Genomic DNA, 17,022 nt, shown 5'->3' on the forward strand with positions numbered 1-17,022 from the left:
CTCTGTGGATATATTTTCATAACTCTTACTCAAGCACGGTCTGTCCTACTCCGCCAGTTACCACCAGGATCAGCTGTCTAAATGGATCATGATGTTTTTACGATTTTCTTGGATGCTTCTTGTGTGTTTTTACTTCACGTCTTGAACCGAGCATTTTCTGGAGGTGTTCTCTGAGCAACGGAAGGAGGCAGCCGGCATGAGACTGCACAGACTGGGGAGATGTGTCACAAGGAATGTGGGAGGAATTATGAGTGGCACTGCACAAGACGTGGAGGAGAGTGTTACAAGTTTGAAGTGTACAGGAGAGAGAATGATGAACCTTTGCTGTGAGAAGATTGCATTTTCTCCTCTCTGAGACACACAGCTGAATCTGAATCAGCGCTCCATGTGTCCAATTACTATTTGATTTCAGAACTTCTTCCCCCATGCTCTGCGGGATATCTACCCTGATCTGTATATTAGACCACCTGTGAGTTCTGCTCATTTCTTGAGTACCCAAGTGTTCTGTGTTGCTGTAGCACCCTCAGATTTTGTCTGCAGCAGCAGGGAATTCTTTAGATTTGTAGCAGAGAGATGCCAACAGGAACAAACACATGATAGAGGATAAAGGGTCTTGTCGTCTGAGCAAACCCTTTATTCAGGTTATCCAAGTTTGTTTCCTTGAATAAAACTGTGGATTCCTTGTCAAGTTCTGCATACTAGGGAGAACCAAAACAAACAGACCCCTCTATCCAAGAGACTAATTCCCTATCACCGTGGTGATGGGGAGCTCAGCCTCGTCTCTCACCGCAGAGACTGAGTCCGACCATGGCTTCCGCAGCACCCCGTACCCGTCGTCACCTCCTGTGGGCTGGCTCAGGAACAGCCACAGCAGCCCTGTGTGGGGCACCACCTTCATCACACGTCAGCAGCAGCACCCTCTGCCTCACAGAGAGCGCAGGTAAGAGCCAACACTGTCTCCCCAGCTGGGTGCCAACACTTTTAGCAGCTGACAGCACTCAGGGCACAGAGCGGCGGCGGCGGGCTGGCCTGGCTCGCCCTGTTGTTTGTGAAGTCATAGGAGGAGAGAGGTGGAGTTGCATTACACAGCCGTGCTTTCGTTTAAAGCTTTGAGTGCACCAACTGGCATTAATTTAAGCCTCTTGTGTTTGATGCGCACTTCGTCCTGAAGTGTTCATCAGCGTTGTTGATTTGAGAAATTTACCGCTTTCTTTTTCACAGACGATTTGAAACGCTCTCTAAAGATTCAATAACCTCACAGCGATGGATCAAATCCCATGTTTCATCAAAGCTTATCTAATCAAAGCCTGCATTTTGATGTTTTTTCTATCATGCACCCAAATTCTGGCTAAGCCGGATTTGTAAGGCAAAAAATCCCACCCTATTGGTTCCTTCTTGCACAGCTGTACAGTATGTGCTGTGATTTATGTGGCGCTGAGTGGATTGCCCGGACAGACAGACTGCGCTGACCTCTGTTGACCCGGTATAAAAAAGCAGTTCAAGGGTAATTAGAGGATATGTTTTGCAGTGATGCCTTTTATCCTGCCACAAAACAACTTTTTATTGGGAGGAAATGATCAAAACCAGAGCTGTTAAACACTCATAAGCCCTTTTTACATTGCCAGTTCATAGCTGTCAGTGTAAATGTCAGAGGACGCCTTGGTGAGAATACTTCGACAGTAGTGGGACCACTTAGTCCCACCACTGAGCCCACATCAGAGTCAGTAACAAAAGTGAAACGGCAGTAACTCTTGGATTAACTGTTTGAGCCAATAGCCAACAGTGGTGTGTTCATGCCTGTGTGTGTGTGTGTGTGTGTGTGTGTGTGTGTGTGTGTGTGTGTGTGTGTGTGTGTGTGTGTGTGTGTGTGTGTGTGAGTGTGAAGCCCCTACTTTTTGTTTACACATCCTGCCTCTGGTGCTTCTACAACGAGGTACTGTAATGTAAAATTACACATTGGTTGTTACACTATTGAGGATTCAATGTATAAGTACAAAGCTGTAATGATGGCTTTGAGTACATCTTTAAAACTTGGACTACACTTTGGATTATTCACATATTGACCCCCCACTGAATACTGTAATAGACACTAGAAGCTCTAGTTTTAAATGTCTGAAAGGGGTTTTCAGAGTCAAATACCTATTCATAGTTTGTCGAGGAACAAACTTCCTATTGAGCAAGCAGCAGCTGTGTAATTGGGTGAGGATTACTTCTAGCACAGCAAACTATTTGTAGAAGAGCGGTGCTATTCATACACACTGTTTTGTCAGCATTGACTGCAAGCATAAAAAATATTCAGTTACTGTATCTACAAGAAAGCGTGTGCTGCAATAATCCATTGTTCCAGTTAGTGCTTTCTGAATCACTGTCAACACAGTGAAAGGCCTGTCAGCGGTGTGTAAGAAGCTCAGTTTGAATGTTTGCCGCTCATCCAGCAGTTCTCACTGACTCTCTTCCAAAAGATGATCTCCTCAAGTGCCTGCACAGAAACTTGTTCAGAAGCGTTTCCAGTTTTCCTTCAGCTTTTTTTGGGTCATGTCTCCCAGAACGAGAACACGGCGGTTGATATCGACCGCATGTAGTGTACTGAAGTAGTTGCTGAGTCACTCAGGGCACCATGGTCCGGTTGTTAGTTATTGATTTTCAGAGAGCGCGATCACATTTCCCCACAATGGATGTCATTATTTATTCAGCAGCGGTCTCCAGTAGGGCTTTCATCTTTCTTGATTCCTGTCAATGCTTTCCTTGCAGTTGCTCTACATTTAACAGTTAAGGCTGTCATGGCGGCCAGGGAGAACTCCTCCTCAGAAATATACACAGGGCTGATTTTAACCCATGCTGAACCACAGCTTCATGCATGAATAAAACTCAAGTATAGGTCGTACTGTCAGGGCCGCTCAGCATCACACTCATTTCTTTATTCAACAGATTCTAACATTTAATCTGTGCGTCTCTGTAGCAACAAGCATCAATCTGCAGTCTACAGTAGATGAACATTAAACTTAAAAGTTCAATACATGGTCAAGCTAAAACATTAGCCTGGTTATTTATTATGACCCACATTAAACCAACATTCCCTTTGAGGTTAATGTTTGACTAGGTGAACCGGACTTCTGCAGGAACATTTATGTCCTCTTCCAGCTCATGTTTTTGTGGCGTTGTAGTTGACACACCTGTAAACCTAAAGGACTCAATTATCTGAAGTTTGAACACTGTTGCTATAATCATTATGGTTGGGACCAGGGGTGCAGCTCGCTCTGCTGGTAGTGAAGCTTCCACAAAAACTTCTCCCCCTGGTGGCTGGCTGCAGTATAGGTCAAAAACTCTGTTCCCCCCATTATTTTGAATGGGGCTGCAGTCAAACTTTAAAAAATAAATACACGTCGTACGAATGTTTCTCACATCCGTATGCTGTGGTGATATGTAGTTATTATTCGACTGTTTTGTGTTCAAGGCCTCTTTTTTCTGAAAAGTTTCTTTTTTGTTAGTTATCAGAAGTTAAAAAACTATGTTTTACTTCCGGGTTTGCTGTGATTGAACACATAAATTACCGTGGCAACACAGAAATTCTCTACTGGGAAGACTGTGGCTGTTTCCGAAACGGCCTGCTACATACTACTTACTAATGTAGTAGGCAGTAGGTATTGCCTACTACATACTGCATTTGAATTTAGTATGTAGTATGACTGTTCTGTCTGATCTGTCATGCAGCATGCTGAGCCAGACTTCGCTGGATTTCCGGTTTCGGAAAGCGGAAGTAAACAACGGCGAAGCGGATAAATAAAATGCTTATTTAGCATCCATTTATGATTTAAAAAGTTAGGAAGTGGTTTATATGTAATTTGATAACTTTCACAGCACCCAAAAACGGATTTCCTCCCGTTAAAAAATGAGGAAAAAGAAAAAGCAGAACGAGCGCTGTGCATTATGGGAAACAGTACGCGAGGCAGACTGGTCCGATGCATACTGAGATATTTTCCCGAATCAGTAGACATCCGGGGAGTTTTGGCATACTGCAGATTTTGCTCTTGTTCACATACTACTTACTACATACTGAATTTTGGACATATCAGTACGTACTGCTAGTATAGTAGGCGATTTCGGAAACAGCCTGTGACTGCAGAAAAATTTAGATGGCAGCGCTCTGGAACAGGATATTTTGGCTTCAGAACCATTCAATGGGAAAAGGCGGAGCGACGCTGTCCATTATATATGCAGTCTATGGTTGGGACCCAGTAGCACTCAAACCTGTGCATGATAACAATAATTAACTGTTGTTTTGGGGTTTTAACACAGCCTGGGTAATAAGTTAAGGAATATTCCTGATAAGAGTCGATAAAACTTGTTGAAGAGACAGAGAAGACAAGAAATACAACAATCATATGGTGTTCTCATGTGTTAATCAATCAAAATATGACTCTCAAAATGAAGTAATTGTAAACTGAGGCTTTGATTTTGTCCCTGTTCCATGGAAACTCCTTCTAGATACAGACTAGTATGTAAACAGTGCATTGATTTATGCTGTGAACACACATTCCCCCCCCCAACTACTCCATAGGTGTTAGATTCTCAAGAAATGAGAGACACAGCCAATCCGAATTGACCATCTACACCACGGTGTGATCATAGATATGTGATGCCCATCTCTTCAGTCTCCACATTCTCTCACAATAGCAGCTTTAGAAACACTGCAGTGGCACTTGCCCTCTTATCTACCCCAACCCCATCCCCATCCCCTCACACACACACACACAAACACACACACAGAGTCTTCGGCACATAGAAGCGCTGCTGTGTGAGTCTAACAATGTTAGGCAAGCTTTGCCGAGCTGTGACAGAGCATGAAATGTAGAAACAACAGAACACCACTAGCCCAGCTCAACTCATATGGTTTATTCTCTACTATATCACCCCATAAAACATTTTCTTTCCATAGTTTTTTGTTTTTGTTGCCTGCATGAACATTGTCGTCCCTGGGTGATTTCAATTTGATTTTGTCTAGCTGCAACCCATTGACTTTGGGAAGTGTTTGTGTGTGAGGAAGCACCTTGACTGTGAAGGTTCACTCTAGGCAACAACAGAAAAAAGCAGTGAAATCTCAGTCTCTTCTCCAACAGCACAATGCAGTTTTATCCCAGTGCTAGTATTGTCTAAGCTAACAATGTGTCTCGTTTGATTACAGCCTCATAGTTGCACATGGCTTTTGGAGCTCTGAGCCCCCTTTAAAGTGACTCTTTCCTCCCTCCAGAGTCGATCTCCGCTTCTCTTCTGCTCCAGCATGATGGATGACAGTGTTTATTGCTGCTCCATTCCACCAGCTCTCTCCTCCCTTTAATTGGATTAAAAAGGGTCCACTTGGATTTGACCAGCATGGTCACTGGCCGTGTTTATGTCTGAATCATTTCTGCACATCCACCCTTGCTGCGACCCGCGTCTGGTTGAAGACAAGAGCCACGTCGGGACAGTCCCTGAGCCTCCGGAGAAGCGTTGGCTCGCAGTCAGGCTTTGTCTCACAGAGAGGCTTTCTCTGGAAACAACAGCACCGATGCTGCAAGACAAAGAGAAAAAAAAAGCTAGCCTATTGGCACTGCAATGACATGATACTAGATTCCCCCACTCTTGTTGCCATGGAAATCTGTAGCATATGTTCAGTAACCTAATTCACTGGGCCTTAGATAAGACCACACATGGTAACCTGGCAGTGTCTCTCACACACACACACACACACACACACACACACACACACACACACACACAGAAGCCATCTAACCCACTGATAATTCATGTAGTTGTTTAGTGATGTCTGATGGAAGCTGTTGAATCAAAGAGCCCTCATAACCTTTAGAACAGGGATATTGGTGTATTACAAAAAGAGAAGTAGAACTCTTCTCCATGCTTTCTGTCTGAGAAGGTTCCCTCCGGCTGAAAGGCAGCGCTGTGTCAGCAGAGCCGCTGCCCTACGGGGTTGCTTGGCCGAAAGGACTTTGCAAAAGCACAGCGACAGCAGAGCCCTACCCCTGACATTTCTTCCTCTTCTTCCTCCCTCTTTCCGGAGCTTTCCTGGCAGCTTCCTGCTTTCTCCGGCTTTAGCTCTGCGCAACTGATGTCCACTGAAACCCAGTCAGACAGTTTCCTCTTTTTAAAAATTCAAATGTCCAAAGCTGTCTCCGCTGTTGACAGATTCGCTCGTCAAAAATGAGTGCTGGCCGTAAAATATTCATGGAGGGCTCATCTTAGAGGTCAGACGCTACACTTACTCTTAGGCACTTGTAATCCTTCCTGATCAGTACTTGCAAAGTGTTGGTTCACGTCTAATCTTGATGATATTTCTGTGTTATGAGGCTTTGATCCTTGGTGTTAGATTGTCAGGGTCAGGCTTGCGTAATAGCAATAACAAGCACGATTTTCTTTCCTGAACTTTGCGCCCTACAAAAGCAAAACAAGACCCAAGTTCTCAAGAAGTTCTCCGGGGTGGAATTACTCTGACACATAACAGTTACACAACATCACCTTTGTTTCTACTGCATCACACCCTTCTTGTTACGCTCCACTTTCAAAATAGGGGATTACTTGTTAAGTTTTAAAGATTGCTGTCAGTGCATGACCTCAGTAATTCCCATTGGAGGAATGCCTTGGCCTCCAGGCGCCTTTGCAAAAGACCCCTGTGTAATACACCGTAATATTTTATAAAGCTACTCTGCCTCAAATTCAGTCGCTTCTTATTAAAAAGAACCCTGCCCCAAACTCCCCTCAAGTATCTTGTTGTTTTTTCCCCAGTGGCTGAGGCTCCACTGTCACCAATCCCTCGTCTCACGTCATCAAGTCTCAGCGTGTCGCAGCAGAAACTCTTTATCTGCAGCTAAACTCTTGGCTCCAGATACTCACCTTGGATAAGTAGCCGCCCCTGGCACAGCTCCATGATGTTTGTTGTAATGAATTAAGTCTGCTGAACTGCCCAGGTTGAGTAATGAGTCATCATCGTGCCACAACATATTACCTGGCAGCCAGGTAGGGAGGCGGCTCTAGCAGTTATCCCACAAGTCTCTGACCCTGACTCATCAGCTCCTTTGAAAAGGCAGGAGGTGGGGTGCTTGCTGCGGGGGGAATTTGCTTATAAGTGGTCCAGCAAGGAAGAAACATCCAAACAATGAAGTGATAAACCTTTCTGCTATATAGCCGCTGCACACAGGCTGCATTCATTACCGAGAGGGTGAAATGAATTTCCATTTGAGTTCCTGGAGTGTGTTGAAGAATGTGACAGTGCTGATCTAATCCCACAACTGAAGTTTTTTTTCAGGGTGTGTTCAGATTCAGCAGTATGTTTCAACACTCATAATTCTTTTTATCACAGCCTCTCTGATCCAATGGCATGTTGGCCTCTGATAATTCACATTTTTTTTAATAAAACGTTCTGCTCTGTTCAACAAGAATCACCGCTCAGCTGGCATCATCGCTCCGTCTGCCAGAGATGTTTGTTTGCATGAATAAAACACATGAAAAGCAGAAATGCGAGCACTCAAACTTGTGATAATGTCCTTGCAGCCCGTAGTTATGAAATCACTGCCTCCATCCCTGTCACATCTCAGGTCGCAGCTATTAAACAGGCCCATCATCAAGTGCGCAATAACCGAGACATTTGTCTAGCGTAAACATTTTATAAGCTTCGGTATCTGTGCCCCTGTTCTCACACAAAACTCAGCTTGTAAATATTTATCACAGGAGTGACTCACTTTATGTTGAGTGTCTGTGTGTGTGTGTGGGGGTTGATGGTGCTACAGCTGGAGCCTCCCTCGCAAAGGGAGTTCCACACAGTCAGTTTAACTAGAGTTTCCAGCACAGCACAGCACAGCCTATTAGTAATTACAGGTTATTGCTGATGCAGAAGTGGATATCAAGAAGGTCAAAAGTGCAAGGAAAATGCCCTTCATTAATAAAGCAAGGTCCTTTCATAACAATTGACACATCAAATGCAATGTTGGCAGATCACGTGTTGGATTATTTTGATTAGATAAGGTGGGGAATTGGTTTCATAGGTATATGACATGATAACCGTAAAAGTAACTCAACAGAAGCCTCAAGAAAAACCTTAGTGTAAAAGAAGGAGTTATTTTAAGAGTTTTTTTGAAAGATTGTTGTATTTCAAAAATATCACTCAGGCTACAAATCCTGTACCCTTAAAGAAAGAAAGATGGTGTCCGATTACAGGCATCATAATCACCATATTGTAAATTTATAAGAGTTAAACTAGCATGATCTTGCAGTCTAACAAACTCTAATATATCAAATGGCTAATAACCATTTAAAGTTTGGATGTTTGATGAACCATATCTGGGTTTTTTCACTTGAACTGATTGAGTCACTTGATTTAAAACTGATAATGCTTTCAAATCTGCTATAAAATACATTTTCTAGCAGTATTCATCTGCTCTTTGCTAATGTTACATTAGTCTAAGCCTTAGCTGTGATTTTGTATGCAATGTCTTCTGACAGGCTTGACCAAACACTGCATTGATTGCCGTTATTAAGTGGGCTAATTTAGGCTGTATATGGAAGGATTTAAAGCTACTGTGAGGAGTTTTTAGATAGTTATGAAACAGGCTGAAGTTACTACTCATATCTCCTTGTGAGGGACAAAAACAATACATATAATCAGGATAAAGATTTACTGTTTCTACATAGTTACTTCTAATGTCTGAAGCTGCTGCTGCGTTGTAGTTGTTAGATGAAGCAGTCAACTGTAGGCTGCAGAAATAGACCGATTTATATACTTTCATGGCAAAGTTTTCTGAAGAATAAGGATGAGGATGAGACCCTTTTACGAAACACTACTTGCATGTTTACAACTCTAAAGGCCTTTTTTGACCGCAGGAACTTTACCCCAGAACTGGGGACTGTACCCCTGAACTACATGCGTTTAGACCAGAGGAACCAGGGTCTAAATTTAGTTCAGGGGTAGTTAGACTCCCCCTGAAAAGCCCCTGCTTGGGGGGGTAGTACTTTTCAAAGGTCCTGGGACTTTTGGTTGAACGTTTAAGTGTTTGTGGAGTTTACACAGTTGTTGAAACACAGAGGGAGTTCTTGGGAATGCAAACTAGATTAGTTTTTTATTAAGATCTTAAAATATGAATTAATATTTTTTCTCCATACGTCACTGGCCTGATTTGCCCAATCTACCTGGGACTTCAGCCCGCGGTCGAAACGCAGACAACAATGGGGGTACAGGAACCTTTTAGTTCAGGGTAAAGTATTTCTGGGGGCGAAAAGACCCCGGAACTCTTGGTCGAAATGCACCTTAAATCAGCAAATAGATGAGATGCACTTCTGAGTCCACCAGGGGAGACCAAATCAGCTCAAACCAAAAGTTCCTTATTGGAGCTTTAAGCAAGGAACACTGAGTCTCATGTTTTTAAACTCTCTTTTAATAACTCTTAAAACACACCCTTATTAGAGACACCATCTGTCACCAATTGTTGTAAATACAAGTCATTGAACATTAGGAGTTCTCTGCTTTAGCTTGCAGCTAATCAATTATGGCATAAATGCATGCTGCTCTCACTATGCTGCTATGCGCACAAGCTACACCCTTACATCTGGGAATCTGCTTTTTGTCTTTCATAGTTGTCCTTCTAGGTTGAAGTTCACTGGATGTTTTACTTTGAGATACTCATGGCATGTACACACAAGATAACAACTGTGGAAGTGTTATTTCGTCGTTAATAGTTATCGTACAAAAACTTCACAAATAAGATTAGAGGAACTAGAGTAAACAGTAAGAATTCCCCTCTAGTTAGTTTAGTGTTGACGGTGCTGGATAACAGGAACCCTGTGTTTTGCTAAATTGCTAAAAAATAAATAACAGCAAGTCAGAAAAGGAACTGTCATGGAAACCCTGTGTGACACTGTAAGCCAAGTGACAGACAGGCCATGTGTTATATAATATCTGTGAAGTGCTGACTGAGTCATTCAGTGTTTCAGCTTAGTCTGATGTCAGGATTAATGCATTAGCCTGCCAGTAAACTATCTGAATGTTGATGCAGAATTGTAGTCTGTGCTAAGTGCTCTTTCAGTGGTAGCCCTGTTCAATGTAGTGGCATCAAAAGCTTGTGCAACCTAAAGATTCTGCACAATTGGAAGAAAATATGGAAACGTTTTATGGCATGAGAAATAAGGTTCTCCTCAAAAATGTGAAATTATTTTAAAAGGACCTGGGGTCCTTTTCTGTCATTTGTAAATTATATTCCCTCTCTTGAGGACTAATGTTGTATTTGTTTCATAGGCCAATTTGTAAAATTTCATTTCAATATTTTGTTTGTAAGAAATATTTTTTATTTTTATTCTTATTTTATTCTTATTTTATTTTTATTTTATTTTTTATTTATTTTATGTATCATATCTTCTTTTTAATTCATGAGTCCTTCCTGTTTTCTTGTTTTTAAGATAACATTTCAGAACACATTGGATGGACTCTAGTGGTTGTCATTGTACGATGTGTTCTTGTTTGTCTGTAAAAATATATAACTGGGTAACATGCACTTTTTGATTGACGTATACAGCAGAAAAACCTTATAAAAATATATATTTTTAAAATGTATAACCACACATAACTATTGTCTTGCTAAGCATCAGTTCCATGGTAACAGTTGTTTTTGAGTTAAGGATATAATAGAGATAAACCCTGCCGCCAAATGGCCACATTTGGTAGCACATTTTCCCCTCAGGCCCTGGGCCGGGGGCCAGCCTTGGAAAGGCAGTGCTAATGACTGTCGCACAAAGGCCAAATGTCTCACAGCGAGGCCGGGAGAAGCTGGCCAGACTTAGCTCACTGTGTCTCGCTACTGAGTTCAGTTGGTGGAATGGACCCAAGTAGCTGAGCATTGGTGGCCTGCACATCATCAGCAGACTCTGTGGTCTAGCAGGGATTGTGTATCTTCTGTGTCTGATTCTCTTTGTTATTGCTGTCTTTAATGTATGAACAATCCCTCGCTCAGATCTCAGTTGTGGCCATTAATGTCAGGGGTCATTGACAGTCTTACTTGAGTGAATTTAGACAAGACGCAGGTATTTTATGGGCAGCAGACTGCAATGAGGACCTCATTGCAAAAGGGTGGGTTTTTATAGAAGTGAGGTTTCTCTCTCCCTCTCTCTCTCTCCTTCACTTCTTCCCCCTCTCACTCTCTCTCCGCTGTAAGCTATTGGCCAGCCGCCCAGGTCTGCGACACTGAGGAGCTGAAGTGGGCACTTTTAGAGCAGCTCCACTGAACACAGGGGCCAAGGACAAAAGGTGTGTGCGTGTGCCTGTGTGTGTGTAAGTGTGTTTGTGCACTCTCTTGTGAGTGAGTGGAGCATGTACAGGGAAAGCATCCTTTTAAGTAGGGTCCAGGGATCACAGGCTGTAATGGTTCATCATGTGCTTCAGTCTTGTACTGTACATACAGAGGGGTGTGGACTCAGTGTGCAATGTACTTGCAAAGCATCCCTTTCAGAACTATGACCAGAACTATGAATGAAGGAGCCATTCAATCCATGTAGCTGATATAAAAAGTTTGATGTACAGCAGATGGTAATTGGATAAAGAAAACTGTTATCAGTAAATACATCTGGGTTTTTTTCCATCTTTTTTCATCATGTACATCTAGTTGAATCTGGTTGTAGATGACTCAACATATGAGCAACTACTTGGCAACAATGGCAAGGACAACCTTTGTTACAACAGGCAGAAACCTAGAGCCGAACGGGACTCCTTTGTTAACAGCCATTTGTTGCAACTGGCTAAGCCACTAATGTTGGAAAGAGAGCTGAAGAAATACAGAGTTGGAAAGAGACAAGCAAAGAGACACTCGCAGCAACAAAAATAACAACAGACAGGTCTGACAATGCCAATAACAGTACAACAAACATGTAATAATATTAGCAATAACAAGTATAATGATGATGATGTGATTAGTTACAGCAGTTTGAGTCAGAATGATCCATAGAATAGATTTTAAGATGATTTTATTGGTTTTTAAATCTCTTAATGTATGAATGTATGAAAAGCGCTTTATAAATAAAGTCTGATTGATTGATTGATAGCACCAGGTGGTCCCCAACAATGACTCCAAGGTACCTGTGAAATAAGGGAGCACAAGAGAGAGGGAGAAAGTAGGAAGGAGTGAAAGCTTAGTGTATCAAGTCCCAATGCAGTCTAAGCCTATAGCATCATAGGTAAGTAATTATTGGCTGGTCCAGGTAAAGCCTAAGCCCTGGTAACAGATCGATTAAAAAAAGAAAGTTTAAAGTAAAGTCTTAGTAAAGAGGACCTAAAATTATCTATGATCCCAAAGGAGTGGAGTTTGATAATTGAAGCATCTACCTCTCATACTACTCTTGGAGACTTAAGGTACCACAAGTAGGCCTGCAATGATCAGGATGGGGTTGTGAAAATGTCTTTGACAGGCTGATAGCTGTGATGAAAAGCTCTATGCCAACTGCTGCAGACAGAATCACAATGAAATTACAATACTTTTTCAATCCCTGTTCTCCGTCGAGTACCGAATCAATTGCCTTGACAACATCTCAGTGTGGCTGACATCGTGACTCTGTCTCTCGCTGGAGATGAAAGAGGCAGTGACAGTTTTGAAAACGGCCATGGGGAAGAACTTGTCATCAGACATAAAGCGTTGACACTTGTCAATGATGTCATTATTGTTGTTTGCATCCCTCAGATCGACTGATATTTGTAGAGCACAGCACAGTGTGAACATGTGCTAGCATGGATAGCATGGGGCTAACACACATCAGTTTGTGTGGAGATGCATGTGAAAAATGTACTAGCGCATTAAACAGCATTCTAGCAACAATCAAGATGCTTTTATGAATTCCTTCTCACTGACTGAAACTTCAAAAACAATGTTAATACTATAAAGCTACCTGGGGTACCTGGCAGATATTACTGTCGTATAAAAGAATAAACACAACAAAGAGCTAAATACTCATTTCAATGTGTTTCCCAGAGTGTTACCATTAAAAGTGTGGGCTTCCATCTTTGCCGTGGTTTACGTTGGACTTAAGCCCAGGAGAATACATGTGGTGCTACTGGCTCCTGACATGAAGCACTGTGACGTCTCCTTCCATAGTTTTGCTCCCCTCTGGGCACACTGAAAATATGGCACAAATGTATTCGGACAACAAAACAAGCAACTATGCTATGTCCACAAATATATATAGCTACATGCCAGCACAGCCAAAGGCAAGGACCCACATACTCAAAGACACCCAAAGAGACACATTAAGCATCGCTCATTGCTGGAATTCTCCTCACCTCAGGGAGGAGAGCTGACGAGAGGGAAAGAACAGTGTGGTGAGTGTGAGCTTGTCTGTATGGAAGAGGTGTCCCTTGCGTCTGAGGACAAAAGGATTTAATGGAGTTGAACTAAGGGAAATTAGCTGGACAGAACACATGCTGCATCAGAGAAAAGCAGGACCTGGACCAGCCAACCAGCAGGCACCCTTATAAGACTCTTCTATACATCATGAGTGGCATGAAAATGTCACATGGACTGTGTGATCGTATTCTTTCATGCCCTAATTTAAAAGCAACAACGGATTACTTGAATTTGTTTTGCTTAGAAAAATCCACAGGGATTCTAGTCATTCTTACAAAACCCCACAAACCAATTCTTCCCCATAAAAGCTTTTGTCACAACAGCCTTACGTTTCAACACCACTCTCCAAAATACAATTACATCATAAATGTGACAAGATCCACAAGCTCTGCAGTCATTTTGTGGGCTACATCTTCGGCGTTCCAGCTCTTTGCACCTTCCCTGCCACTATCCTACAATTCCGCCATTAGCTCCTCTGTGTTCTTGTTCACACATGAGTAGCTTGAGTGACAGTGACATTTATTGGCTTGTCCAGACAGCAGCAGTAGCAGAAGTACCTCCCCGGACCCCCCTTCTTTCATATCGGGTCCCCTCCACCCGCCCCAAAGGCCCTAATATACCCACATTCAATATGCCTGATTGATTGAACTGCAGGCACACAGGATGGATTGGACAAGTCAATCCACAGCAACAGACTGCTTTTAGGTTATTATTATGTGGAGGAGGTGGGAACCAGCCCAGCAGCCTGACAAGATAGATCAGGTGCTCCCTATGCTTGTGAATTTAAACCCTTGACTTCATTAGTTTCCCTTTGCTCACTTTTTCTTCTGCTCTGTTGACACAGTGGTGATGGTAGTTGTTTTGAAGCGCTCTTTACCAAGCAAAATGGATTGTTTTCAAGTAAAAATGTACTGAAATTATGAGCACTGCCAGAACAAATACACTCGTGATTGAAATTCATTTGGAAACTCATTTGGGCGTGGGATTAGCGTGACCTTAAGTTGCCCCCTTCTGCCCTGCATTAGCATTCACTGCGTAAAAGAGGAGAGAAGTGCTAAGATGAAGTCAAAGAGATCCCCTGTGTGTTTTTTTTTTCCATTCTAATAACTCAGACTCAAGGAACACTTTCCTAAATATTCTGAGGCACCCTCCTCTCCTCCTCTTCCTCTCCTCCCTGGCTCCTCCTCTCCGTGTGCTGTCTTCCTGGCTCTAATCATGTGGCCATTGTGTATGGATATACTGCCCTGAGAGCCCCCAGGAGGGAGATTTGATTTTTCCCCTGCACTGGCTAATCTTTCCCTCTCGCCCTCTATTTTTCCTTCCTAATTCCGTCTGTCTCTCCTCCTCTTGCAGTCTGCGGTGTTTCCACTGTCCTCTTTTCCTTAAGATAGTCACCCTGAGTTAGCAGGAAACATGTTTTCATTCTCTGGCTTTTTACTAATTTTGTTATTTCTCATTCTGTCTTCTCCTTCTGCTTTGCTCAGAGTACAAGGCACTGAAATAACTCAAATGATTGAACAGTAGCGTGCTTAATATTCAGTCGTTATTGTGATCAAAGTTCTGTTTTATGGCAGAGTGTATTACTAACTCATTCTGCTCTGGAGTTTGTTTTGACTCACTGTTTTTTTTTCTGTTTTGCAGCCACTCTCACTCTCCTGGCTCCATGGCAGCAGCGGTGCGAGGCAGCGAGTGGTCATGTGGACGCTGCACCTTTCTAAACGCTGGCGCCGCACCTCGCTGCTCCATCTGTGAGGCGCCGCGCCAGAAACCGGACCTCAACCAGATCCTGCGGCTAAGCAGCAGCGAAGAGCACCGCTGGGCGTGTCCCCGCTGCACCCTCAACAACCCACAGGGTTCTGGAGCCTGCTCTGTCTGCGGCTTCGGGCCTTCTCCCGCCACCCACACGCCCCCCACAACCACCATTGCTGCCACTGCCAACGGCCTTCCACCTGCTCCTGCTGAACCCCCAACGCCTTCTGTCACCCCTACTGTTCTACTAGAGCATCCTGCTAAGGAGGAGGTGCTGCGGCGCTCTGAGAGCAACGGGGAGGTGTGCGTACTTGAGGGGCACCACTCTGGGTGGGCCTGCCCTCGCTGTACACTTCATAATACCCCCGTGGCGCTGTCATGCTCGGCCTGTGGAGGACCAAGAAAACTGTCTTTGCCTAAAATCCCCCCTGAGGCTCTGGTGGTGCCTGAGGTGCGCACACCTGTGCTGGGGTTTCCTGTCCACACAGCAGGGACTGCCCCACTACTCATAGACCTGACAGATGACTCTCCTCCAGCCCCTCCCTGTGATCCCCAAGAGCCCCCCCATGTCCCCTCACAGGCGCTGTCCTCCCCTTTTACTTCATTCTCCTCCTCCCTCCAAAACAACCCCGTGCCCCGCAGCAGGAGAGAGGTGCCCCCTCCTGGGCGCCCACCAAACCCTGGCACCAACACGCCTAGTCCCACCTCCCCTTTAGCCAATGTGCCCCCCCAGCCTGGCCCACAGCGGCCAGCCAAGCCCAAACACGCCCAACCCCAGGAACCCTCGTACCCCAACAAACGCCTCAGTATCTTAGAAGAAGAGGACTCTCAGCACCATCCTCTAACGCCCCACCTCCCTGTTGCTTCCTCAGCCACTCCTACCTGGAAGTGCCCTAGCTGTTCGTTGCCCAATCCTGGCAGTTCATCTAAATGTGAGGCCTGCCGATCATCACGTGCTGGTGCCGACCTCATTGACCTTGTTGGCTGTGAGACAGTACGATTCACCCCGGCCAGCCCCTCCAGCCCGGACTTTAGCACCTGGGCCTGCTCCAAGTGCACGCTGCGCAACCCGACCGGTGCACCCAAGTGCTCTGCCTGTGGTTCCTCCAAACTGCACGGCTTCCAGGAGCAGCAAGCTCCGCTGCCCCGCTGCTGTACACACTGTGGCCTCCCAGCGGGGCCCGGCACTGTATCCTGCTCCTGCACACCTTCCTCTTCTTCATCTTCCTCGGGTCATAAAACGCGGAAACAGGCCCGTGGTTACCCTTCCTCATCTTCTGCCATCGCCTCCTCTAGTTCCTCCTCCTCTGCCTCATCCAGCCTTCAGGAGAAGGTGGCACAGTGGAGCTGCCCGGCATGCACGCTGATCAACGACATTAAGGCCAAGAACTGTGCGGCATGCCACACGCCGCAGCAGTATCTCACCATGCGTAAGGTGGTGAAGCCTCTGAAGAGGAGGGAGAGCATGCATGTGGAGGCTCGTAGGAGAAACGACGAGGGCGAGGCCAAGGAGCTCTGGGAAAACATTGTCAGCTTCTGCAGAGAGGTAAGAGAGCGATTGTAGCCACGACATGTGGCTGAAAACATGATAACAAGTAGTTCAACATGTGGCCAGTTTTGTATTTATCCAGAGAAGCAGAAAATCAGCTTATTTTATTGCGTCACAGGATGCACATTGCTTTTAAGGGGAAACTTTCCTCATTTTAATTCCTCTTTTTGTTAATGCACTGGCAGAGTTCCCACTCCCTCAGTCTCTAATTTCACAGAAATGCTAATAGGCTTTGTCATTGCCTGTGTTTGCTCTTGCTTGCTGCGTTTGCAGACTTTTAAATGACCGGCTGGTGAATGTTTGCCACCTAAGGAGCTGCAGATTCAGTGTCTCAGTATCATATTAGCACAACCTACCCTC

The 17,022-nt window shown here is 44.3% G+C and overlaps 1 protein-coding gene across 1 annotated transcript in view; it reads left to right on the plus strand.

Annotated features, from left to right (window-relative positions):
• The window catches only part of capn15 (calpain 15), a 64,782-nt gene that overhangs the window by 4,648 nt on the left and 43,112 nt on the right, over nucleotides 1–17,022 (plus strand). Inside the window, exon 3 of the mRNA XM_034708409.1 lies at nucleotides 15,006–16,659. Within this exon, the coding sequence (XP_034564300.1) occupies nucleotides 15,028–16,659 (1,632 nt within the window). The 5' untranslated portion in view covers nucleotides 15,006–15,027. The remainder of the gene's footprint in view (nucleotides 1–15,005; nucleotides 16,660–17,022) is intronic.

Source organism: Notolabrus celidotus, chromosome 18, assembly GCF_009762535.1.
Source record: "Notolabrus celidotus isolate fNotCel1 chromosome 18, fNotCel1.pri, whole genome shotgun sequence".
In the NCBI taxonomy this organism is placed as follows: Eukaryota; Metazoa; Chordata; class Actinopteri; order Labriformes; family Labridae; genus Notolabrus; species Notolabrus celidotus.